The sequence below is a fragment of the Artemia sp. Qi Xiang Cuo genome, chromosome 14, assembly GCF_049724085.1.
Source record: "Artemia sp. Qi Xiang Cuo chromosome 14, ASM4972408v1, whole genome shotgun sequence".
NCBI lineage: Eukaryota > Metazoa > Arthropoda > Branchiopoda > Anostraca > Artemiidae > Artemia > Artemia sp. Qi Xiang Cuo.
The window spans coordinates 42,061,535-42,087,888 of NC_142807.1; the positions used below are offsets into that span (position 1 = coordinate 42,061,535).

Sequence of the window (26,354 nt, forward strand, 5' to 3'; positions counted from 1 at the left end):
TTTAAAGATATAACTTATGTGTTTATCGTTCTACTGCGTAAAAAATACTGATTTAATACATGCAATAGACTAGGTAGTGTCAATAACCCGCCATAAAGTAACAGTGGGAAAGCCACATCGTGTCTCAGAGCAAGCATAGAGTACAATTGTTAGAGCCGCAAGCATATTTCATGTCATTTTAAGATACGTAAAAAATAAGTTGAATAGTTTCGAAGTCCAAAAAAATAAAAATTTGTCCAATAAAAAAAAAGTGCTACTACAAACATTATTTTTCTAATAGTAAAGGTCATGACTAACATATCCATACCATTCTCATTTTAGTTTGGAAAATATTAATGTCATTTTTTAATGTTTTAAGTATGTTTCATTTCATGTGAAGACATGTAAAAAAAAGGTGAAACAATATAACGTGTTAAAAAAAAAAAAAAAAAAAAGTTAAAAAAAAAACTACAAAAAAATTTTAAAAAAAATGGGGGGAGGGGGCCAAAAAGTTAGAGGGGGGCCCTTGGAGTTTGGGGATAGGGGACCTTTGGGGGTTGAAGTCTCTGGTGGTTAGGGTCGTTGGTGCTTATGATCCTTGATGGTTCATACTCTCTACTTGTATGCCTCACTACTTGATTTGTAAGGATTTCTATGGATTGTTCTGAATTTCTTTATTAAAATTCTTTTCTTGCCATCTACATCTCTCTTAGTATCAACTTTTTAGTATACTATAACGTTAGACCCTATTTTAAATTGACAACACTGTTCAAACGCCACTTTTGTATTATACAGAACACATCGAAGAAGTAAAGCTAGGTAAAATCAGAAGGTCATTCTATCATCGCTAACCATTTTCATAGATTGATGTTGTTCCAAATTTATAAGAAATTGCCTGAGTTAATAAGCCCTTCGGGCTTACCTTAACTGGTAATTAGTTTAACCCTATTTTCTCCACCTTCACACGATCCGTTCACTAATTAGGATCATTCACATCCCTATTATTCAATCAAAAATTATTATCGTTCATAGAGTCCAATTCGCAAATACTATACCCTTTTTGCAATTAATTAGCTTTTACGCAAAATGGTACAATTTTCAACTTTTCATCATTCACAGTTCATTCACGGCTCCAAAAAATGAGTGTTGCCTCAGAAACCAGTCTGATTGCAATTTGACAATTTCTAGTTTTTGGTAAAAAAAACACGTTATGTTGAAAGTGTCTCAAAAACCCGTCCGGTTGCGTTATACAATCTCAATTATACTTTCAAAACGTGTTTGATCGCTTTATATGCCTATAATATAAAAGGATTGGTCGCTTTTTGTAATGTGCTCGTCAAACTACACTGTATATTCTTGTAATCGTGGGTGTTGCCTCAAAAATCAGTCTGGTAACTCATGTATCGTTCACAGTAATAGCTAACTGTCCTTGGTAAGTCAATGTACTGGTTAAACTGCACTGTATAATCATGTCTCAGGTGTAAGTTTCCATGTAAGTTTCATACTGGGTACACTATCACTACTTCTCCAACACCCTTTTTTTCAAAAATCCATGTAATAAAAATTTTGAGATAACCATATTTTTCAAAATCGTCCAAAGATCAAATAAATATGCCTATTGGGTTGACAAAACCCCCCACAGCCCCCCTGGGGCAAGGGCTGTAAGTTATGCAAGTTGCCAATTATTAACATATATTGTTGTTATGGAACGGGTAGTTGTATAAACTTTGGAGAAAAGCTCGAACTTTCGATTGGAAATTATCTTTTAAAAGTCAAAAGTGATCGTATGGCATTCAGCCTCCACCCCAATGCATTTTCTCAAATGAATGCCAACAAAATTTTGAGACAGCCATTTTATTGAAAATAGTGCAAAGGTCAAATAACTATACTTCCAGGGTTGACAACCCCGCAGCCCCTGGGGCAAGGGCTTTAAGTTATGCAAGTTGCTCACTGTTAGCGTATAAGATTCTTATGAAAGGGGTGGGCGTATAAACTTTGAAGGGAGCTTATTCGATTCGAAATGCACTGTATATTCATGTCTCAGGTGTAAGTTTCCATGTAAGTTTCATACTGGGTACACTATCACTACTCCTCCAACACCCTTTTTTTAAAAATCCATGTAATAAAAATTTTGAGATAACCATATTTTTCAAAATGGTCCAAAGATCAAATAAATATGCCTATTGGGTATACAAAACCCCCCACAGCCCCCCTGGGGCAACGGCTGTAAGTTATGCAAGTTGCCAATTATTAACATATAAGGTTGTTATGGAAGGGGTAGTTGTATAAACTTTGGAGGAAAGCTCCAACTTTCGATTGGAAATTATCTTTTAAAAGTCAAAAGTGATCGTATGGCATTCAGCCTCCACCCCAATGCATTTTCTCAAATGAATGCCAACAAAATTTTGAGACAGCCATTTTATTGAAAATAGTGCAAAGGTCAAATAACTATACTTCCAGGGTTGACAACCCCGCAGCCCCTGGGGCAAGGGCTTTAAGTTATGCAAGTTGCTCACTGTTAGCGTATAAGATTCTTATGAAAGGGGTGGGCGTATAAACTTTGAAGGGAGCTTATTCGATTCGAAATGGAACTTTTTAGTGCCCTTTTTAAGAGTCAAATGTGATCGGAGGGCAACCAACCCCTCCCCAGCACCCTTTTGTCCCCAAATACCGCCGATCCAAAATTTTAGATAATCATTTTGTTCAAAATATCCAAAAGTCAAATGACTGTAGCTCGGGTTAGATAAAACCCCTCACAGACCTCGGGAAAGGCTGCAAGTTATGCAGGTTGTCCACATGTAAGGTTTTTTATTAAGAAAAGAGAGCATGTTTGATCTTGGATCTCCAAAAAAAGCTCAGGTTTTATTTACTTATTGATATTAATTTCTGGTTGTTTTAAGCTTGAATTATTGCAGAATTTCACGTCACTTCGTCGTTCTGCTCGTCTTTTCAAAGAAAAGTAAAGAGCTCCATTAAGCCAACAATGAGCAGAAATAAAGTCAAATGATCTTCCAAGCGTAAAACTACCACAGATCACTATCAATAAATAAATGAAACTCAAAACGAGCAGAAATTACAATAAATAGCCAAGTCAAACTCAAAAAGAGCAAAAATTAACGCGAGTAGGGCTGATAAACCCCATGCCTTTTCAAGACCAGAACACAATTTCCGCTTTACTGAAAACAAAATATGTTTTAAATGTTTTCACTTTTTTTTTACTTTAGTAAAAAAAATTTATCAAAACTTTAAGGAATAAATATCAGTATATGTCAATTAAACTGACAATCCCCGGTCATTTTTTGTTTTTTTTTATTCAGTAAAGCCCAAATTATGTTCTGCACTTGAGATAGCATGGGGGTTATCAGCCCTCCTTATGTTAATTTTTGCTCGTTTTGAGTTTGACTTGGCTATTCATTGTAATTCTGTTCGTTTTGAATTTCGTTTATTTATTGATAGTGATCTGTGGTAGTTTTACGCTTGGAAGATTATAAAATAAAAAAAACGAGTTTTTTTTTAACTGAAAGCAAGAAGCGACGTTAAAATTTAAAACGAACAGAAATTATTCCGTATGTGAAAGGGGCTGTCCCCTCCTCAATACCTCGCTCTTTACGCGAGTTTTATTATTTTATTGTTTATAAAGTTTTTTATTGTTTTAAAAAATAAAGTTGTGTGACAGATTCAAACTTTAGCGTAAAGAGCGAGGTATTGAGGAGGGGACAGACCCTTTCATATACGGAATAATTTCTGTTCGGTTTAAGTTTTAATGTCGCTCCTTACTTTCAGTTGAAAAAATTCGTTTTTTTTATTCAATTTCTGAACGTTTTTGAATTAATGTAGCTTTGATTTTGGCTCACCGTACATGAATAATTAAAACGAAATTTGCATATTAATGTTACTTTTTTGGCTAAATGGCTTTCGCGTACTTTTGATCTGACGTAACTTACGAATTAACTTACGTAACAAATTTATTATGTATATTAGGGAGTTTGGCCCCTAGTCGATACCTTGCTCTTTACACTAAAAATCGAATTTTGTTCGAATCAGAAACCTCTGAATCACAAAGGCCGGTTAATTAGAATAGATAGCTCTTTTGAAACTTCTAAAAAAAAACTTTAGCGAAAAGGGCGAGGTATTGACTAGGAGGCGAACCCCCTCATATACGTAGTATTTTCTGTTTGTTTTAAGTTTTAATGTTGCTCCTTACTTTCAGTTGAAAAAACTAGTTTTTTTTTATTTAATTTCTGATCGTTTTTTAAATAATGCTGGGAAATCCGGCACCCTCTTCATAGAAATGTCCCTTCCCCCAAAGAAAAATCCTCCATGGAAATATTCTCCCCCGTAAACCTCCTCCGACACCCCCCCCCATCATAAAAAAAATACCTCCTGAAATGTCTTTATACTTCTCATTAACCAATACTATATGGTAAACAATGGGCAAAGTTCATAACTTCCAGCCCTTCCCCCGGGAACTGTGGGGGATTAAGTCATCCTCAAAGACATATTTATTAGATTTTCGACTATGCTGGACAAAATGGCTATCTCAAAATTTTGATTGGGGGACTTTGGGGAAAATGTGGGAGGGGGCCAAGTTGCCCTCCAATTTTTTTGGTCACTTAAAAAGGGCACTAGAACTTGTAATTTCCGTTCAAATGAGCCCTCTTAAGATATTCTAGGACTACTAGATCGATACGATCATCCCTGGGGAAGTAAAAAAAAAAAAAAAAATAAAATAAAAAAATAAACACGCATCCGTGATCTTTCTTCTGACAAAAAAAAATACAAAATTCCACATTTTTGCAGATAGGAGCTTGAAACTTCCGCAGTAATGTTTCCTGATACGCTGAATCCGATGGTGCGATTTTCATTAAAGTTCTATGAAATTTTGGGGGTTTCCCCCCTTTTTTCGAAAATAAGGCAATATATTATCAGGCGCGTAACTTTTGATGGATAAAACTAAACTTAATTAACCTTATATATTTAAAATCAGCATAAAAATCTGATTCTATTTATGTATCTATGGTATCGAGATTCCGGTTTTTAGAGTTTCGGTTACTATTGAGCCGGGTCGCTCCTTACTTACAGTTCGTTACCACGAACTGTTTGATATGGCTCTCTACTTTTCTTTGAAAACTTCTTTTTCAGAAAGTTTTATTTATTTAATTTATGGAAGAGCTTTCGAAAAGTCAATTGGATTTTTTTTCTCTTAAAGCAATGAGTAGCAGCCCAACTGTTCAGTACAGGCTATTTTTGGTTGTTAAGAGCTTTCATATTGATTCGTTCAAAGTTTAAAACTAATTATGTGATACTTTTTTCCTAATGTTTTTTAAGACACTTTTTAGATCCAATATGTGCTCATTTTTAGTTGCCATGCTTTTTTTGTCGACTAAATGTCGGAATGTTTGTAATATTTTTTTTTTTAGATTTTTTTTCTTTTATGCTTAAGATTGAACATATTTCAATTTTACGTAAAATTTAAATGAAGAATCAAAATACCCAACCACTCGTTTTTATTTTTGTAAAAATATTTTAAGTTAGCTTTCGTAAACTCTAAATCTCTTAGATTTCCCAAAAATATATCCTAAATAATAAATTTAGTTAATGCAGGAATAAATTTAACACTGAATAATAAAAACAGCTATAAATTAGCTTTTTGAGTTTTTATGGGGTTGGAAGATCTTTAGTGCAGACTACGCAACCACGTTGATGAAATTCGCAGAATACCTGTGGATTATATGCTTAGTGTTCTTGATTTTAGAATTCTATGTTGGTTTATAGCCTTGGATTTCTAGCCAACAACCTCAGAAATAGTTAAGTACCAATTCTGACGGAAATAAACAACACTCTGGGGATATATAGCCTACTTAATGTGGTTTGATTTTGGACTTCTATCTTACAATAGTAGCCTCAGGTAGGTAACAATCTGTAAATAGCCTGTTTGGTGAAATCCAAACACTATTTTGAGATGTTTACTTAATATTTTTTCATTTTGGACTTCTATGCAGGAATAGTAGCTTCATTTAAATCAACAATCACAGATACCCTTACGATCTAGCTAATATGAAACTCAAACATTTCGATACAAATGACTGTTATTCACACATGTGATCAAGAGGATCAAAAACAGAGCAGACAGTACTGAACAAAGAAGGTAGGAGACAAAGCACACATTTGCTCTACAGGGTTGAAGACGGAGCTTACACATGCTTTAGAAAAGTGGGTCATAGATGGGAGGTAAGGAGTGCCTGCCAAAAGGGGTTTTATAAATATCGTAGTACTGTTAATTAGAGGGATATAGATATAGCGCTAGCAGCACTGAAGGATAGGGCCATGATATGAATCGTATGCACAGTTGACAAAGGGGTATTGAACGGAAAACACATATACTGTTGACCTCAGGCGGTTGAATACAGAGACTTCGCACCGTTTACCCAAATGAGGTCAGAGAAGCATTGCCATTTAACATAGTCAAAAGTTTTCCAAAAACACTTTTAGGAATCCAGATTCTCTTTCGAATAAGTCCTTGCTCAGGTTTCTTAATTAGCTTTTGAGCCAAACAAGCATCGTTAGCACTTCCTTTATCTAGAGCAGGAGAATATTGGAGGAAAGGACGAGCTATATCCCCAGGGAGCCAATCAGTAAAAATTCAATAAATAAAGGGTTTCAGGCATGACAGCTCAATAATTAGGCGGTATACATCAGATGGGAGCAATTGTTGCCATTGCTGTTGAAACACCAATTTTTTTCACTATTTTTCTTAATACAAACTTTCATATACTTTTTCTGAATATGGAAACTAGAATTCTTCTTAATATTTGCCTTATATCACCCTTTAATAAGTTGGAGCTACAATTGAAAGTACAATGCTTCTCACAGTTGATTAGTTATACAATTTTTCAGTCATCTTACAAAATTACAACTGAAAGCAAGAATCTAATTTAGTCACCTAACAATGAAAACATATTCCACTTTGATAGTTAAACCGCATATACAAATCTTCGACATAGTTATCCTCCACTCCTCTTCCACCTCTTCTCTCCACTACATCATTTTACCTGGACTTCTATAGTAACATCACTTCCGTAACTAGTCTGCAGCAAGAGTTTTGTGAAAAAATACGTACGAGTTATATTCTTATTATACAAAATAAAGTAAAATATTCACCAGTTTGAAGGGCAGCTAACTGAGCAGCTCCCAGAGCAGTCATTTCTGGGTTGGAGGTGCACTCAAGTTCAACCACACACAGATCTGAGATCAGTTGGAGAAGGAAATCACATTGTGAGACGCCACCGTCAACTCTAAAATAAAAGTTGTGTCTTAAAGCAAGTAGAATAGCAAGCTTCTAACAAAACTTGTTATAAAAATATGTGCTCTGACATAAAAAAAAGAAGAATAAAAATAGAAACGTAAAGTGATTCTTCAGTTACTGCAAGATATGGATTTTTCATTGAATTTCTAGATAGAACCTCTGTTATATTTTATGTATCTGTTTCATAACAAAACAGTTAATAAAACAAAGTAAACAACACCCTAAAATTCCAATTCAAAATAGCAAGCTACAAATACACCTAAAAGCCATAAAAGTTAGTTTCAAAACAAAACATCATATAAGTAACGGCAATGAGATGCGAAAGTAGTACCCAGCAGACAAAATAAGATGACAAAAATATTTAAACTATATACCATAGCGGATTTAACATCCTTGAAAGACAGTAAAAAATCTGAAGTCGGAGTACAATTAGATAGTATATCCTGATTCTCGACCAACCTTTCTCAGTTACCAATGGTATACTTGTTTAGGGATTCTAGAGGGAGCTTGGACAACTGACTTAGCTCGACCACAATTTCAATAAGTAACTAAAAGGTCCTAGAGTCCAAAAATTAGAACAATTTCAAACTAGAAACAAGACCACTGGTTTAAATCCACTACGTCTACGCTCTAATCAAATCTTGTGATAGTAAGAAATAATAAAATATTTAGGATATTTATGCATAAAAAGAAGGGGTAAATCATAGGCAGCGCAATCACGCTGCCTAAGTGAAGAACGATGTTGGCACAATGTATTATTATTATTATTTTTTTTCCCATACCAGGGCACTTCGTGTCGAAGGAATTGTCGTAGAAACTTCGAAAACGGCTCATTCGATTGGAAATTGGAACGGCTAGTGCCCTTTTTAATAGTCGAAGATGATTGGAAGGCAAATAACACCCCTTCCACGCCCACCATTTCCCCAAACACGTCCAATCAAAATTTTGAGATAGCCATCTTGTTCAACATAGTTGAAAGTTTTGGAGATTAGGTCATTTCCAGCGTTGTCGTAGAAACTTCAAAAAGGACTCATTCAATTGGGAAATGAGAGAGATTGTATCTCTATTAATAGTCAAAAGCGATCGGAGGGCGAATGCCCCCCCCATACTCATCATTTCCCCAAACACTTCCGATCAACATTTTCATATAGTAATTTTATTGAACGTAGTTGAAGGGTCCGGAAACTATGTTTTTGAGTATGACAACCCCCAACAGCCCTCAGGGCTAAAGTTGTAAGTTATGCCCTGGGGGCATACAATGTCTTATAGAAAGTGTTGTCGTAAAAAACTTCAAGAAGGGCTCTTTCGGTTGGAAATTGAGAGGGCTAATGCCCTTTTTAACAGTCGAAAGAAATCAGAGGGAGAATCCCCCCCCCCCAAACGCCCATCATTTCCCCAAAAATGTCCAATCAACATTTTGATATGGCCATTTTGTTCAACGGAGTTAAAAGGTCTGGAAATTATGTCTTTGAGGATGAAAACCCTCCCCTCATAGCTCTCATGACAAGGGTCGTAAGTTATGCCCTTGGGGCATTTAACGTTTTTTATAGAAAGTTTAGTCGTAGAAGCTTCAAAAAGGGCTCATTCGATTGGAAATTGAGAGGATTAGTGCTCTTTCGATTGGAAATTGAGAGGGCTATTGTCCTTTTTAATAGTCGAAAGTAATCAAAGGTAGAATCCCCCCCCCAAACGCCCATCATTTCCCCAATTGCTTTTCCTGAGGCGAAAAAATTTCAATGATTTAAAGAACATGAAAATTGGAACTTGGAATGTTGCGACATTAAAAAATGACTATCGTATCGACATTTTGACTGACGAATTCAGACGATTCGAACTGGACTTATTAGGAGTTTCAGAAACTCATATCCCAGGGGCAGGAAGCATGAAATTAGGTGATATAGAATTTGTTTACTCAGGCAGGAAGGATGGGGTGCATAGGCAGGGAGTAGGGCTGAGGATGAATAAGAAAACTACGAAGTTCTTTTTGGGTTGGGAAGGTATTAATAATAGAATGCTAATCGCTCATTTTATGACTAGAAAGTGCAGAGTGTCAGTCATAGTAGTATATGCCCCTGTAGAACCGACTGATGGAGATACTAGTGACTCAGATGAATTTTACTTACAGTTACAGGAGCAAATAGACAAGGTCCCAGGTAGAAATATGATGTTATTACTGGAATATTTAAACGCCCAGGTTGGTAGAAATAGGGATAGATGGTATCCCAGCTTAGGTAAATTTGGTGTAGGAAAAGAAAACAGTAATGGATACAGACTTTTGCAATTTTGTAGGTATAACAATCTAGTTATAACCAATACGGTGTTTGGTCATAAAATGGCTCATAAGCTAACATGGTATTCACGTGATGGAAAGACAGCAAACCTTATTGATTATGCTATAGTAAACCGAAGACTGGCAGGATCAATACAAGAAACTAGGGTATATAGGTGTGCTGTTATTGATGTTAAAAGTAAAGATCACCATCTAGTAGTGTCAAGGGTTAATTTAAAGTTGAAATATCGGAAGGGTAATTACCTCCTGGGAAGTTATCATGTTAGTAGACTCCAGGATGAGAATTTAAGAGAAACTTTCAAGGAACAGTTGAATACTAAACTTCAGAGTTTAAAATTTAATAATGTGGAAGATGGTTGGAATAATTTTAGAAAAACAGCTTGTGAAGTTGCTGAAGGTGTCTTAGGGAAGAAAGCTAGAACTGCAGCTAAGAATATTAGTGAAAAAGCTTTATGTTTAATAGAAAGGAGAAAGGACTTGTACAAGAATTATCTGAGTGATAGATCGCATGAAAACAAAAGAAATGTAAAGAAAGTAGAGAAAGCATTGAAATATGAACTAAGGAGGTGTGAAGTGGAGGCCATGGATAAAATCGCCGAGGATTTAGAAGATGCAGCTAGACGGCATAATAGAAAAATATTGTACTGGCACGTTAACAAATTGAGAGGTAGAAGTCAATCCGGACTTGTCCCAGTTAAAGATAGGAATGGGGTGGCAATTAGCGATAAGGAAAAAGCTAAAGCGAGATGGGCCGAATATTTTGAGAACTTGCTTAACCGAGATAGAGTTGCAGGAAAAAATATAGAGGAAAATGAAAAAGTTTGTGATACCTTGGATGTGAAGGAAGATTTGTTTTGTGAGGAGGAATTAGCAACAGTACTAAAAGGATTAAAGAATAATAAGGCTCCAGGTGTTGATAGGGTAGTAAATGAGTTTCTTAAATATGGTGGCTCTGAGGTTAGAAATAAGTTATTGAAGATTATGAATATGATTTTCGAAAAAGGGGAAGTACCAAACGATTTTAGGAAAACCTTAATTAAGCCACTTTATAAGAAAGGTGTTAAAAGTGAGTGTGGTAATTATCGAGGCATTAGTATGGTCTCTGTAGGTAATAAATTGCTTAGTAATATGATACTTCTTAGACTGAGAGATGCAGTAGACAAATTTTTAAGAGAAGAGAAGTGATGTTTTAGAAAAGGTAGAGGATGTGTTGACCAAATTTTCACTCTTAGGTTAATAATTGAGAAGTGCCTAAGTTTTCAAACACCTTTGGTCCTCAGTTTTATAGATTACGAGCAAGCGTTCGATTCTGTTGATAGAGGAGCTTTAGTAAAGGTTTTATCCTTGTATGGTATACCAGACAAATACATTAAAGTGATTAGTGCTATGTACGAGAATAACACTGCTGCGGTTAAGGTAGGAAATGAGGTTAGCAGCTGGTTTTGTATTAAATCAGGAGTTAAGCAGGGTTGTGTACTATCCCCCTTCATATGGATTATTTTGATGGACTTTGTTTTAAGGAGCACAGGAAAGGCAATGGGAGACCACGGAATCAAATGGGGAGCAAAAATTCTCCTGGACTTGGATTATGATGATGATTTAAGCATCCTAGATGAAAGTGTGAGCAAAATGAATGAAGTTTTATAGGTTTTGCGAGTTCAGGGTGCTAGTATTGGTTTGAAAATTAATGTTAGGAAGACTAAGTCACTAAGGCTAGGAATAAGTGAAGATGAAAAGGTGACGTTGGGTAATGAAAAGATTGATCAGGTGGGCAGCTTCACTTACCTTGGTAGTATTATTAGTAAAGATGGTGGGAGCAGTGAAGATGTTAAAAATAGAATAGCCAAGGCTCAGGGTGTTTTTTCACAGTTAAAAAAAGTCTGGAAGAATAGGAAGATAAGTCTTCAAACCAAGATTAGAATCTTAGAAGCTACAGTGATGACAGTGGTCAAATATGGCTCTGAAGCATGGACGCTCCGAAAAGCGGATGAAGATTTGCTAGATGTTTTCCAGAGAAATTGCTTAAGGATTGTTCTGGGTACCCGGATGACTGATCGTATTTCAAACAATAGGCAATACGAAAAATGTGGTTCAATATCGCTTTCTAGGTCTATAATGAAAGAAAGGTTGAGGTGGTTAGGGCATGTTGTGCGGATGAAGGATGACAGATTGCCGAAGATTGTTCTTTTCGGCCAACCGTCTAGGGCTAAACAGAAAGCAGGTCGTCCCCGTCTGCGGTGGGATGACGTCATAAAGAAAGATTTAAAGGAAATGGGAACTTCGTGGGCGGGTGTAAAAAGGTAGGCTTTGAATCGAGTAGGGTGAACGAGGAGCGTGCGTAACTGTGTTGACCTCAGACGTCTTGGTGCTGCGATGAGTTGTTAGTAGTAGTTAGTAGTAGTAAAAAGTGATCAAAGGGCAAATGTCTTCCTCCACTTCTACCATTTCTCCAAACCCTTCCAATCAAAATTTTTATGTAGCCATTTTGTTAAACCTATCAGAAAGGTCTGGAAATTATGTATTTGAGGATAGCAAATAGCAAATCCGTCCAGCCCTCAGGGCATGGGTTGTAAGTTATGCCCTGGGAACATAATCTGAAATTAATCTGAGTAGGGTTCTAAACCCTATGCTTTCTAAAAGCCAGAATATAATTTGTACTTTACAGAAGAAATTCTTTTAAATGTTTTCACTTGAGAAAACAAAATTAATTAAAATCTTAAGGAATAAATATCAGCATATGTATACTAAACTGACAATGTTTATTTTTTTAGTAAATTCAGTTGAATTTTTTTTCAGTATAGTACAAATTATATTCCGGCTTTTAGAAAGCATAGGGTTTAGAACCCTACTCAGATTAGTTTCTGCTATTTTTGAGTTTGACTTATTTTAATTTCTGTTTGTTTTGGGTTTCATTTATTTGTTGATACCGATTTGTGGTAGTTGTATGCTTGGTAGATTATTTCATTCTTTTTTTGTTGATTTTTGGTTTAATGGAGTTCTTTACTTTGTTTTTGAAAAACTTATTTTGTACAAAAAGTGTTTTTGATTAATTCAGTGAAAGAACAAGCCATGAGGAATTCCTGTCCTGAGTAAAGGCTGATAATGAGAAAAATAAAGAATCCGTGACTGGTTCAACTTCCACTAGAAATTCACTAAGGGTTGAACTAATCTGCATCTTTTACCTCCTCGAGGATTCTTCAAAACACCCCTAGTCCATAATACAGGAGAGGGAGAACTCCAGAGACAAACCCGGGAAAGAAAAAAAGCTTTAACAAAGACTTCAAGTTGTTCAATCTTATTAAAATTGTAAATAAAGAAAGGTCGTTGGTTGATTTGCGTCTAAGATCTTACCACAGTCTTCGAAGCTTAGGGTGCACTACTACTAGTTTTAACTTGAACAGTAAAGAGTTGAGCGCGCGACCACAGAAGTGGTCCAGTAGGAAGAAAAAGATCAGATATCGTTTTAAGAGTTAGAGAGAGGAGAGAGGGGCACACTTGTGTGTATTAGCGGCGTTGGGTACTAGCAATCATTAGTTTTTTTTTAGAATAGAGTCAAAAGAAAGAGAAAACCCTAATGTTAGTTTTTTAGTGGGGGAAGTACTTATAATATCCTTTTTTTAAATAGAGTCAAAAGAGAAAAATATCTATTGGTGATAATTAACGTGATGGGGGGGGGGGAAATATATAATGGTGTGTTGATAGGTGGATGAGGTATAAATATTATTAAAAAATAGAGATGAAAATAAGCATCGGATATCGTTTTTAGAGTTAGAGGGAGGAGAGAGGGGCACACTTAAGTGCATTAGCGGTCTTGGGTGCTAGCAATCATTAGTTGTTTAGAATAGAGTCAAAAGAAAGAGAAAATAATAGTGTTAATTATAAAAAGAGAAAATAATATTGTTTCAAAAGAAAGAGAAAATCATAATGTTATGTTTTTTTTAGTGGGGGAGGTAGTTATAATTATTTTTTTTAAATATAGACAAAAGAAAAAAAATATTTTGATGATAATTAACGTGATGTGGGGGGATGTGTATAGGTGTATTGATTGGTGGATGAAGTATAATTATTGTTTAAAAAAATATAGATTAAAATAAGCATCAGATATTGTTTTTAGAGTTAGAGAGAGAAAAAAGGGGCACACAGAAGTGTATTAGTGGTCGAGGGTGCCAGCAATCATTAGTTTTTTAGAATATAGTCAAAAGAAAGAGAAAATAATAATGTTAGTCATAAAAAGAGAAAATAATGTTTCAAAAGAAAGAGAAAACCATAATGTTATGTTTTTTTTAACATGGGAGGTAGTTATAAATACTTTTTTTTATTCGAATCAAGAGAAAAAAAATATCTATGGATGATAATTAGCGTAATGGGTGGGGAGGGGGATGTGTATATGTGTGTTGATAGGTGGATGAGGTATAATTATTATAAAAAATAGACATGAAAATAAGCATCAAATATCGTTTTTAGAGTTAGAGAGAATAGAGAGGGGTGCGCATAAGTGTATAATTGGTCTTGGGCTCTACCAATCATTAGTTTTTTAGAATAGAGTCAAAACAGAGAGAAAACCATAATGTTATGTTTTTTTAGTGGGGGAGATAGTTATAATATTGTTTTTTTCTAATAGAGCAAAAGAAAAAAATACTTATTGATGACAATTAACGGCATAGGGGGGGGGGGTGTATTTGTGTGTTGAAAGGTGGATGAGGTATAATTATTATTAAAAAATATAGAAGAAAATAAGCACCAGATATCGTTTTTAGAGTTAGAGAGAGTATAGAGGGGGACGCTCAAGTGTATTAGTGGTCTTGGGTGATAGCAATCATTAATTTTTTAGAATAGAGTCGGAAGAAAGAGAAAATAATAATGTTATTTATAAAAAGAGAAAATACTAATGTTTCAAAAGAAAGAGAAACCATAAAGTGATGTTTTTTTTAGGGGGCGGGCGGGAGTTATAATTATTTTTTTTAAAAAAGAGTCAAAAGAAAAAAAAACTTCTGTGGATGATAATTAACGTGATGGGGGGGGGGGTGTATATAGGTTTGCTGGTTTTCTTGGTATAATTAGGTGTGAAACAGATCAGATATCGTTTTTAGAGTTGGAGAGAGGATAGAAGGGCACGCTTAAGTGTATTAGCGGTCTTGGGTGCTAGTAATCATTAGTTTTTTAGAATAGAGTCAAAAGAAAGAGAAAATAATAATGTTAGTTATAAAAAGAGGAAATAACAATGTTTCAAAAGAAAGAGAAGACCATAATGTTATTTTTTTTTTTAGTGGGGGAGGTAGTTATATTTTTTTTTAATATTCAAAAGAAAAAAAAAATCTATTTATGATAATTAACTTGATGGAGGGAATGTGTATAGGTGTATTGGTTTTCTTGGTAGAATTAGGTATGAAAAAAGATTAGAGATATGAAATGAATACGTAACGCATAGGATGTGATTTTAGAAAGAAATTTGGGGGCTATAGCTAAACTTATACGGCATCTTGCTCAGAAGAGGTACAATTATGATTTAAAAACAAACTGAATATCAAACAGTTCGTGGTAACGAAACGTAAGTATGGAGCGACCCGGCTCAATAGTAATCAAAACTCTAAAAAACGGATGATAATTAACGTGATGGAGGGGATGTGTATAGGTGTGTTGGTTTTCTTGGTATAATTAGATATGAAAAAAGATTAGAGGTATAAAACGAATATATTACGCATAAGATGTGATTTTAGAGAGAAATTTGGAGGCCATAGCTAAACTTATTCGGCACCTTGCTCGGATGAGGTACAATTATGATTTAAAACAAACAGAATATCAAACAGTTCGTGGTAACAAACTGAAAGTAAGGAGCGACCCGGCTCAATAGTAACCGAAACTCTAAAAACCAGAATCTAAAATTTTGATACCAATAGATAAATCAAAAGAATCAAATTTTTATGCTGATTTTAAATATATAATTTTAACCAAGTTTAATCTAACCCATTAAAACTTACGCACCTGAGAAAATTTGCCTGATTTACGAAAAAAAAGGGGAAACAACCCTTTAAAGTCATAGAACTTTAATGAAAATCACACCATCAGATTCAGCGTATCAGAAAACCCAAATATAGAAGTTTCAAGGTCCTATCTGCAAAAATGCAGAATTTTGTATTTTTTGCCAGAAGACATATCATGGATGCGTTTTTTTTTTAAGGGGTGATCGTATCGATCCAGTAGTCCTAGAATATCGTGAGAGGGCTCGTTCGAACGGAAATTAAAAGTTATAATGCCCTTTTTAAGTGACCGAAAAATTGCAGGGCAACTTGACCCCCTCCCACGCTCATTTTTCTCCCGAAGTCACCAAATTGAAATTTTGAGACATCCATTTTGTGCAGCATACTCAAGAATCTAAAAAAAATGTCTTTGAGGATAACTTAATGCCCCACAGTTCCCGGGGGAAGGGCTGCAAGTTATGAACTTTGCCCATTGTTTACATATAATATTGGTTAATGGGAAGTATACAGACAATTTCAGGGGGGATTTCTTTCTCGTGTGTGTGTGTGTGGGGGGGGGGAGGGAGGGGATCGGAGGGGGGGGAGGTTAAGGGGGAGGATCTTTCCATGGAGGATTTTTTTGGGGGGAAGGGACATTTCTATGAAGGGGGCGCCGGATTTCCCAGCATTATTTAAAAAAAGACCAGAAATTAAATTACAAAAACAAGTTTATTTAGCTGACAGGAAGGAGTAATATAAAAACCTGGGACGAACAAAAATTATTATGCATATGAGGGGCTTTATACTCACCGCTAACCCTCACTCTTTACGCTAACGTTTTTTTTAGTTCTTTCAAAAGAGCTATTTATTCTAATTAACCGGCCTCTGTGATTCAGGTGTTGGTCATTCGAACAAAATTCAAACTTTAGCGTTAAGAGTGAGGTATTGACTAGGGGGAGCGAACTCCCTATACGCAATAAAAACATATGAATATAGAGGTTCGTTAGGTAAGCTAATTCGTAAGTTACTTCAGAACAAAATTTCGAGAAAGCCATTTAGCCAAAAAAAGTAAAATTAATATACAAAATTTCATTTTAATTATTCATGTACGGTGAGCCAAAATCAAAGCTACATTAATTCAAAAACATTTGGAAATTAATTAAAAAAAAGTTTTTTTTTTAACTGATAGTAAGGAGTGACATTAAAACTTAAAACGAACAAAAATTAGTATATGAAAGGGGCGGTCCCCTCCTCAACGCCTCGCTCTTTATGCTAAAGTTTGATTAAGTCTTACAATTTTATTTTTTTAAACAGTAAAAAACTTTAGCATAAAGAGCGAGGCGTTGAGGAGGGGACCGCCCCTCTTATATACGGAATAATTTCTGTGTTTTAAGTTTTAATGTCGCTCCTTACTGTCAGTTAAAAAACGTGTTTTTTTTTATTTAATAAGGACAAGAAATCACCTGTAGGGCTTGAGAGATTGTGGAGGGTATGATTAAGCGTGTTAGGGGGTTTTGGGGGCTATTGGTCATTGGCTTTGAAAACCTTCTCAAAAGAAAAAAATATATTAGGTAAATAAAATATGGGGGGGAGGAGTCTGGCTAGTTATATCACCCTTCTTAGTTGGATAAAGTACCCATATTATTTAGCCGGGTCTCTAGGATGATTTTTATTAATCAGACGCTTTACTGAGGGTCATCTTAGGCGTCTCACCCTTCTTACTAGGATTAGGTGTAATAATCATTTAAAAATAAATTTGAAAATAAGGATAAGTAATCATATAAGGGACTAGGATGGGATGGTTCATGGTTAATTGCATTAGGGGATTTGAAAGGGTAAGGTATCATTAATATTCAAATTAGAATTGAAAGCACAATTAAATTTTATAACGGATGTAAAAAAAAAATACAGAAAGCCTGTATAGCTGAGTTATGGCTCGTGAAAAGATGATTTGCCATTAATATTTCAAACTGGAGTAAAAAAATAAAAAAAAATAAAAAGATGATAATCATGTTTGGTGATTAATTTTTTTTTTTTGTTTTTTTCTGGGGGGGGGGGGGCTTGTCTGGTCAGCCTTATCAAGCTTTTTAGTAAGATGAAGTATAATTATTATTTAAAAATAGCTGTTAAAATGAGGATTAGAAATCACAGGCTAAAATTAGATACTGGTAATTGTTACGTAAATTAGGGGCCTTTGGGGACTAGCTATCATTAATTTTAAAATAGAGTCAAAAGAAGAAAAAAAAATTATTATTTGAATGAAACAGAAGCATGTATAACTGTATTAAGGGTCTAAAAACAATGGGAAGTCTTGGTGGTAATTATTATTCAAAATTAGTTACAAAAAGAAAGATAAATGTATTGAATGTAATTAAAGAGTTAAAGAGTATGTACAGTCATCTTGGGTTTTATGGCATGTTTATGTTTATTAAAAACAAAATAGGAGGTAAAAAGAAAAGGAAAAGCACAAAGAGAGATTAAAGAATAAAAGAAAACCTTTGAAAATATACTTTACTTTTTACTGAAAATATATTTAAAACATTTCCTCTATTATAGATTCTAGTATTGATTCAGTTTTATTTATAAATGGTGATTATCATTCATAATTCATTATCAAGCACGTTATAACCAAATCAATAAGACTTAATTGGCTTATGCAAGCGTTTACTTAGTGAAGAGAAGTTACTAATAAATTTATCCCATGCAAGGTGAGAGTTGTCCATAAGGTAAGAGTTGAGCTGATTGAAGAATAAAATGGTGGTTTTGGCAAAAGGGTGGAAGAATAATTCTAGATGGAACAAGAATGAAAAGCCTAGCATCTATTTTCATATAAAAGGATGTTTATGGAGTAAATAGTTGTTATTTACTGTCTTAATGATACCTTTCGAGATGATTTATTTGTCTACATCTTTTTTCGAAACAGGTGTCCTTTAAGCTATATAGACACTGCAGATCTCCAATTTTATCTGATATTGAGTGATATTTGACCAAGAGATAAATCAAGCATGGGACATGTCTAGAAAATACATAAAATATTTAGAAAATAGAAATTACGTCGTGAAGTCGTACTAGCTTTACTACTTGATTATTTGTATTGCTCATTTAAGGTTTTGTTTCTGGTATCTGATACCAGAAATAAATTACTATGATACTAGGTATCGCAATAATTTATACTACTTAAAGTTTCACTCATATATTAGATAATTTTAGCTCCTTTTCAGCTTAAAGTAATTCTCTGAAAATTTTTTTAATGTACTTTCTGCTTGTCTTAAAAACTCATGCAGTTTTAAAGATTCATACAGTTTTGAATGTATTGATAGTAATAATGTTGACTAATAAATTGTATTAAGAATAACAATTATTGTTAGCTAATGGTAAACGTGATAGAAGTAGTTGAAGTAGGAGTAGCCATAAAATAATTTTAAACTTCTAGATTGCAACATGAACAATTTCATAGTTTAATTTCGTCCCAAAGTTTACCAGAAGACCATAGTTTAACTTAAAGGTATGTCCCAACCAGTCCCCTAGAATCATATCTCAGGACTAATGTAAAACAAGATTCAAGACAACATTAGATTAAATTAATCTTCTTTTGATTAACTTTTTAATTATAATACTTTTTAATAGCTAAAAGTTTCAGTTTAGTCTGCGGCCGAGATTTTAAGTAAGCAAAATATTACCTGAAAATATTCGTAGTTGAATCTGTCTCTTTGAGCATAATTGACCATAGTTGTAAAACTCTGAAAGCGAAACTTTCTACGACCGCTCGAAGCATATGTGCCTTCGTCGTTGTTGGTTTTAAACCAATAAACCCACATGCAGCTGTATCATCATGAAAAGGTGCCTTTAAATAATAGGATGTTTTTTTTTTATAGTATAGTCCCAAAATGTTGAATTAACTACAAATAGTTGCCAATCAGTAGAAATGCATATTTACATTCTAAGGCGGTACCATATATGGGCATTGCCCTACTAACGGTACGAACAACAGTACGAACATGGTGACATCATCAGATAAGGAAAAGATGACAGCTGTTAATCACAGGTTAGAAATATTGGGATAACAAGGTGACATCATCAGATAAGGTAATTTCAACATTGGAACATTCTTATCAGGGACTTGTAAATACTGACAGGATACGATATCTCTTGACACAATTTCTTCATTAGACATGTTATAAATTTGGAGGGTTACATGAGGATAAAATCTTATCTGTGCACAGTTGCCAGAAAATAGGAAACGTCAGAGATTAATTGACATTTTAGAGGATTTGAAGGTAGAAACGAAAAAGGTATGATATCTCAGGGAATGCTAATTCTATTATGCGATACAAATAATTTTTTATTTTGGTGGTTCTCGACTGTGTTCTGTATAATACACAAGTACCATTTAAGCAGGGTTGTCAATATAAAATATGCTTTAACATTCTAGTATACTAAAAAGTTTATACTAATAAAGAAATTCAAAACAATCCATAGAAATCCTTAGAAATCAAGTAGTGAGACGGTTATGAGTATGAACCATCAAGGACTGCAACCACCAAGGACATTAAATCTCGTCCAGACTTTTACCAAGGACATTATAGCCTAAAATTATATGAATACACACTACAGAAATTTCTTTCAAGAAATTATAAATCTCGTACCCTGACCTATCCATGACATAATTTTTACCGAAATCGAGTCCAGGCTTTTACCAAGGACATTAAATCTCGTCCAGACTTTTACCAATGGGCATAAAATCTCGTCCAGGCTTTTACCAAGGACATTAAATCGCGTCCAGGCTTTTACCAAGGACGTTAAATTTCGTCCAGACTTTTAACAAGGACATTAAATCTCGTCCAGGCTTTTACCGAGAACATTAAATCGCGTGCTGGCTCGCGACCCTGACCTATCCATGATATAATTTGAGGCTTTTACCATGGACATTAAATCTTGTCCAAACTTTTACCAAGGGCATTAAATCTCGTCCAGGCTTTTACCGAGAACATTAAATCTCGTCCAGGCTTTTACCAAGGATATTAAATCTCGTCCATACTTTTACCAAGGACATTAAATCTCGTCCAGGCTTTTAGCAAGGACATTAAATCTATTACCTTTATTAATTGAGTACATTTTTGCATATTTATTTTAATAAAGTTGGGTTTTAGTTTTCAGAAATATGAAAAATCCCAGTTTAAAATACATCTGATTTTATTAATAACAATTTCTTAGCTAGGTTTCAGATCTATTAGTAGGTAGGCGTTGTAAAAAACTTGTTTCTTAGGATATATATCTAGCATTTTTGGTGCGCTCATAGCTTGATTTTCTAACCGTTCTTAGGTGTATGTCTGTCTGTAGTAATAATTTTATATTTTCTAATCAAGTTGGGTTTTAATTTTTAGAAATAAGAACATCAAAGTTTAAAATACATCTGATTTTATTAAACATATTTGATTTCTTTTAATAATTGGGTACATTATTGCATTTTTTTTTTAAGTAAGTAGGGTTTTAGTTTTCAGAAATATGAATATCCCAGTTTAAAATACATCTGATTTTATTTATAACATTTTCTTAACTAGGTTTCTTGACCTTTCATAGACGTGTGTTGCATGAAACTCATGACTTGGGATGTATAGTTTGCTATTTTAGACTTTTCTGAGCTAGATTTCATAACCTTTCATAGATGTATGTCTGGTTTTATTAGTGATATTTGATTGTCTAGTCAATTTGAGTCTTAATTTTCAGAAATATGAACACCCATGTTGAAAGTAAATCTAGTTTGACTAATAATATTTGATTTTTTTTAATAATTGTGTACATCTTTACATATTTTTTTCATAAAGTTGGGTTTTGCTAGGTTTCTTAACCTTTCGTAGATGGATGTTGCATGAAACTCATGATATGGGATGTATAGTTCGCTATTTTGGACTTTTATCAATAAGGAATATAAAGATGACTCGATGAAAAACAAAGTGCCCGCAAACGTTACTGACATCTTTGATCAAACAGTCAATGAACCAAATAATACCAAAGACGAAACGCATATTGAGCCTGTGGATGACACACCAGTAAAAATTGTATATGACTCTAAATGGAATAATGATTGTAACAGATACACATACAGAGAGAGTGAAAAACACATACAAATATATAGATTCAGACATGCAAACCGTCAAAGACAGACACTGGAGCAAGCAGACACCCACCCAGACACACTGGATTAGAGCAAATTGTAAGTAAGTAACAAACTCTTTCTTGAATTCACCTCTTGGATACACAATACAGAAATTTCTTTCAAGAAATTATGATCAAATTGTAAGTGAGTAACAAACTCTTTATTGATTTCACCTCTTAAATACACACTACAGATATTTCCTTCAAGAAACTATAAATCTCGTACCCTGACCTATCCATGATATAATTTGAGGCTTTTACCATATGCATTAAATCTTGTCCAGACTCTTACCAAGGACATTAAATCTCGTCCAGACTTTTACTAAGGTCAATAAATCTCGTCCAGACTTTTACCAAGAACACTATGTCTCGTCAAGACTTTTACCAAGGACATTAATTCTCATCCGGAATTTTACCAAGGTCTTTAAATCGCGTCCAGACTTTTACCAAGGACATTAGATCTATTATCTTTAATAATTGGGTACATTTTTGCATATTTTTTAATAAAGTTGGGTTTTATTTTTCAGAAATATGAACATTCCCAGTTTAAAATACATCTGATTTTATTAATAAAATTTTCTTAGCTAGGTTTCTGATCCTTTCGTAGATGTATGTTGCATAAAACTCATTATTTAGGATATGTAGCTTGCTATTTTGGTCCTTTCAGAGCGAGACTTCCTAACCGTTCGAAGATGTATGTCCGGTTTTATGGATAATCTTTTATGTTCAAATCAAACTGGGTTTTAATTTTCAGAAATAAGAACCTCCATGTTTAGATACATCTGATTTTATTAATAATACTTGATTTCTTTAAATAATTGGGTATATTATTGCATATTTTTTTTAACAAAGTTGGGTTTTAGTTTTCAGAAATATAAACATCCCAGTTTAAAATACATCTGATTTTATTAACAACATGTTCTTAGCTAGGTTTCTTGACCTTTCATAGATGTGTGTTGCATGAAACTCATGACATGGGATGTATAGTTTGCTATTTCGGACTCTTCTGAGATAGATTTCATAACCTTGCATAGGTGTATGTCTGGTTTTATTAATAATATTTGATTTTCTAATCAAGTTGGGTTTTAATTTTCAGAAAATAAGATCATTCATGTTTAAAATACATCTGATTTTATTAATAATATTTGGTTTCTTTTAATAAATGGGTTCATTATTGAATATTTTTTAATAAAGTTGGGTTTTAGTTTCCAGAAATATGAACATCCCAGTGTAAAATACATCTGATTTTATTAATAACATTTTCTTAGCTAGGGTTCTTGACCTTTCATAGATGTGTGTTGTATGAAACTCATGACTTGGGATGTCTAGTTTGCTATTTTGGACTTTCCTGAGCTAGATTTCATAACCTTTCATAGGCGTATGTCTGGTTTTAATAGTAATATTTGATTTTCTAATAAAGTTGGGTTTTAATTTTCAGAAAAAAGAACATCCATGTTTAAAATACATCTGATTTTATTAATGATATTTGATTTCTTTTAATAATTGGGTACATTCTTGCATATTTTTTAAATAAAGATGGGTTTTTCAAGGTTTCTTAACCTTTCGTAGATGGATCTTGCATAAAATTCATGATATGGGATGTACGTTACTGACAACGTTACTGACAATCTCAAACGTTAACTTACTGACAAAACTGACAAGAATTAAACGTTACTGACATCTTAGATCAAACAGTCAATGAACCAAATAATACCAAAGAAGAAACGCATATTGAGCCTGTCGATGACACACCAGTAAAAATTTTGTATGACTCTAAGTGGAATAATGATTGTAACAGATACACATACAGAGAGTGAGAAACACACACAAAATATAGATTCAGACATGCAAACCGTCAAAGACAGACAGTGGAGCAAGCAGACACCCACCCAGACACACTGGCTTAGAGAAAACTGTAAATAAGTAACCAACTCTTTCTTGAATTCACCTCTTGGATACCCAATAGAGAAATTTCTTTCAAGAAATTATGATCAAATTGTAAGTGAGTAACAAACTCTTTATTGATTTCACCTCTTGAATACACAATACAGAAATTTCCTTCAAGAAATTATAAAAATTGTAAGTAAGTAACAAACTATTTCTTGAATTCACCTCTTGGATACACAATACAGAAATTTCGTTCAAAAAATTATGAAAAATTGTAAGTGAGTAAAAAAGTCTTTATTGATTTCACCTCTTGAATACACAATACAGAAATTTCATTCAAGAAATAATGATCAAATTGTAAGTAAGTAACAAACTGTTTCTTGAATTCACCTCCCGGATACAAAATACAGAAATTTCATTTAAGAAACTATGACAAATTTGTATGTAAGTAACAAACTCTTTCTTGAATTCACCTCTTGGATACACAATACAGAAATTTCTTTCAAGAAATTATGAAAAATCGTAAGTAAATAACAAACTCTTTCTTGAATTCGCCTCATGAATACACAATACAGAAAAATTTCTTTCAAGAAACTATGACAGAATTGTAAGCAAGCAACATACTCTTTCGTGAATTCGCCTCTTAGATACGCAATACAGAAATTTCCTTCAGGAAATTATGATCAAATTGTAAGTGAGTAACAAACTCCTTCTTGAAGTCACCTCTTGGATGCAAAATACAGAAATTTCATTCAAGAAATTGTGAAAAAATTGTAAGTAAGTACCAAACACCTTGTTGAATTCACCTCATGGATACACAATACAGAAATTTGATTCAAGAAATTATGAAAAAATTGTAAGTAAATAACAAACTCTTTCTTGAATTTGTCTCTTGCATACACAATACAGAAATTTCATTCAAGAATCTATGACAAAATTGTAAGTAAGTAACAAACTCTTTCGTGAAATCGCCTCTTCTATACACTATACAGAAATTTCATTCAGGAAATTATGAAAAAATTGTAAGTAAGTAACAAACTCCTTGTTGAATTCACCTCTTGGATACTGAATACAGAAATTTCATTCAAGAAATTATGAAAAATTGTAAGTAATTAACAAACTCTTTCTTGAATTCACCTCTTGGATACAAAATAGGGAAATTTTATTCAGGAAATTATGAAAAAATCGTAAGTAACTAACAAACTCCTTGTTGAATTCACCTCTTGGATACTCAATACAGAAATTAAATTCAAGAAATTATGAAAAATTGTAAGAAAGTAACAAACTCCTTGTTGAATTCACCTCTTGGATACACAATACAGACATTTCATTCAAGAAATTAAGAAAAATTGTAAGTAAGTAACAAACTCTTTCTTGAATTTGCCTCTTGGATACACATTACAGAAATTTCATTCATGAAATTATGAAAAAATTGTATGTAAGTAAAAAACTCTTTCTTGGATTCATCTCTTGGATACACAATACGGAAATTTTATTCAGGAAATTATGAAAAAATTGTAAGTGAGTAACAAACTCATTATTGATTTCACCTCTTGGATACACAATACGGAATTCTCATTCAAGAAATTATGAAAAAGTTGTAAGTAAGTAACGATCTCTTTCTTGAATTCAACTCTTGGATACACAATACGAAAATTTCATTCAAGAAATTATGAAAAAATTGTAAGTGAGTAACAAACTCTTTATTGAATTAACCTCTTATTTACATAATACGTAATTCTCATTCAAGAAATTATGAAAAATTGTAAGTAAGTAACAAACTCTTTCTTGAATTAACCTCTTGGATACACAATACGGAAATTTCATTCAGGAAATTATGAAAAAATTGTAAGTGAGTAACAAACTCATTATTTATTTCACCTCTTGGATGCACAATACGGAATTCTCATTCAAGAAATTATGAAAAAATTGTAAGTAAGTAACGATCTCTTTCTTGAATTCAACTCTTGGATACACAATACAGATATTTCTTTCAAGAAATTATGAAAAAATTGTAAGTGAGTAACAAACTCTTTATTGATTTCACCTCTTGGTTACACAATATGGAATTCTCATTCAAGAAATTATGAAAAATTGTAAGTAAGTAACAAACTCTTTCTTGAATTCACTCCCGGATACACAATACAGAAATTTCATTCAAGAAACTATGACAAAATTGTAAGCAAGTAAAAACTCTTTCTTGAAGTCACCCCTTGGAAGCACAATGCAGAAATTTCATTCAAGAAATTGTGAAAAATTGTAAGTAAGTAACAAACTCTCTCTTGAATTCGCCTCTTGTACACACAATACAGAAATTTCATTCAGGAAATTATAAAAACCTTGTAAGTAAGTAACAAACTCATTGTTGAATTCACCTCTTGGATACACAATTCAGTCATTTCATTCAAGAAATTATGAAAAAATTGTAAGTAAGTATCAAACTATTTCTTGAATTCACCTCTTTGATATACAATACAGACATTTCATTCAAGAAATTGGGGAAAAATTGTAAGTAAGTAACAAACTCTTTCTTGAATTCGCCTCTTGGATACAAAATACAGAAATTTCCTTCAAGAAATTATGAAAATATTGTAAGTTAGTAACAAATTCTTTCCTAAATTCGCCTCTTGGATACACAATATAGAAATTTCATTCAAGAAATTATGAGAACATTGTAAGTAAGTAATAAATTCTTTCTGGAATTCACATCTTGGATACACAATACAGAAATTTCATTCCAGAAATTATGAAAAATTGTAAGTAAGTAACAAACTCTTTC

At 33.5% G+C, this 26,354-nt stretch overlaps 1 protein-coding gene across 1 annotated transcript in view; it reads right to left on the reverse strand.

The window, feature by feature from the left end:
- Positions 1-19,372, reverse strand: part of LOC148944484 (glycerol kinase 5-like) — a 40,027-nt gene extending 20,655 nt beyond the window's left edge. Inside the window, exons 1-2 of the mRNA XM_089100336.1 lie at positions 19,213-19,372; positions 7,141-7,274 (exon numbers count right to left, since the gene is read on the reverse strand). Of these exons, the coding sequence (XP_088956462.1) occupies positions 7,141-7,274; positions 19,213-19,307 (229 nt within the window). The 5' untranslated portion in view covers positions 19,308-19,372. The remainder of the gene's footprint in view (positions 1-7,140; positions 7,275-19,212) is intronic.
- Positions 19,373-26,354: the final 6,982 nt, after the last annotated feature.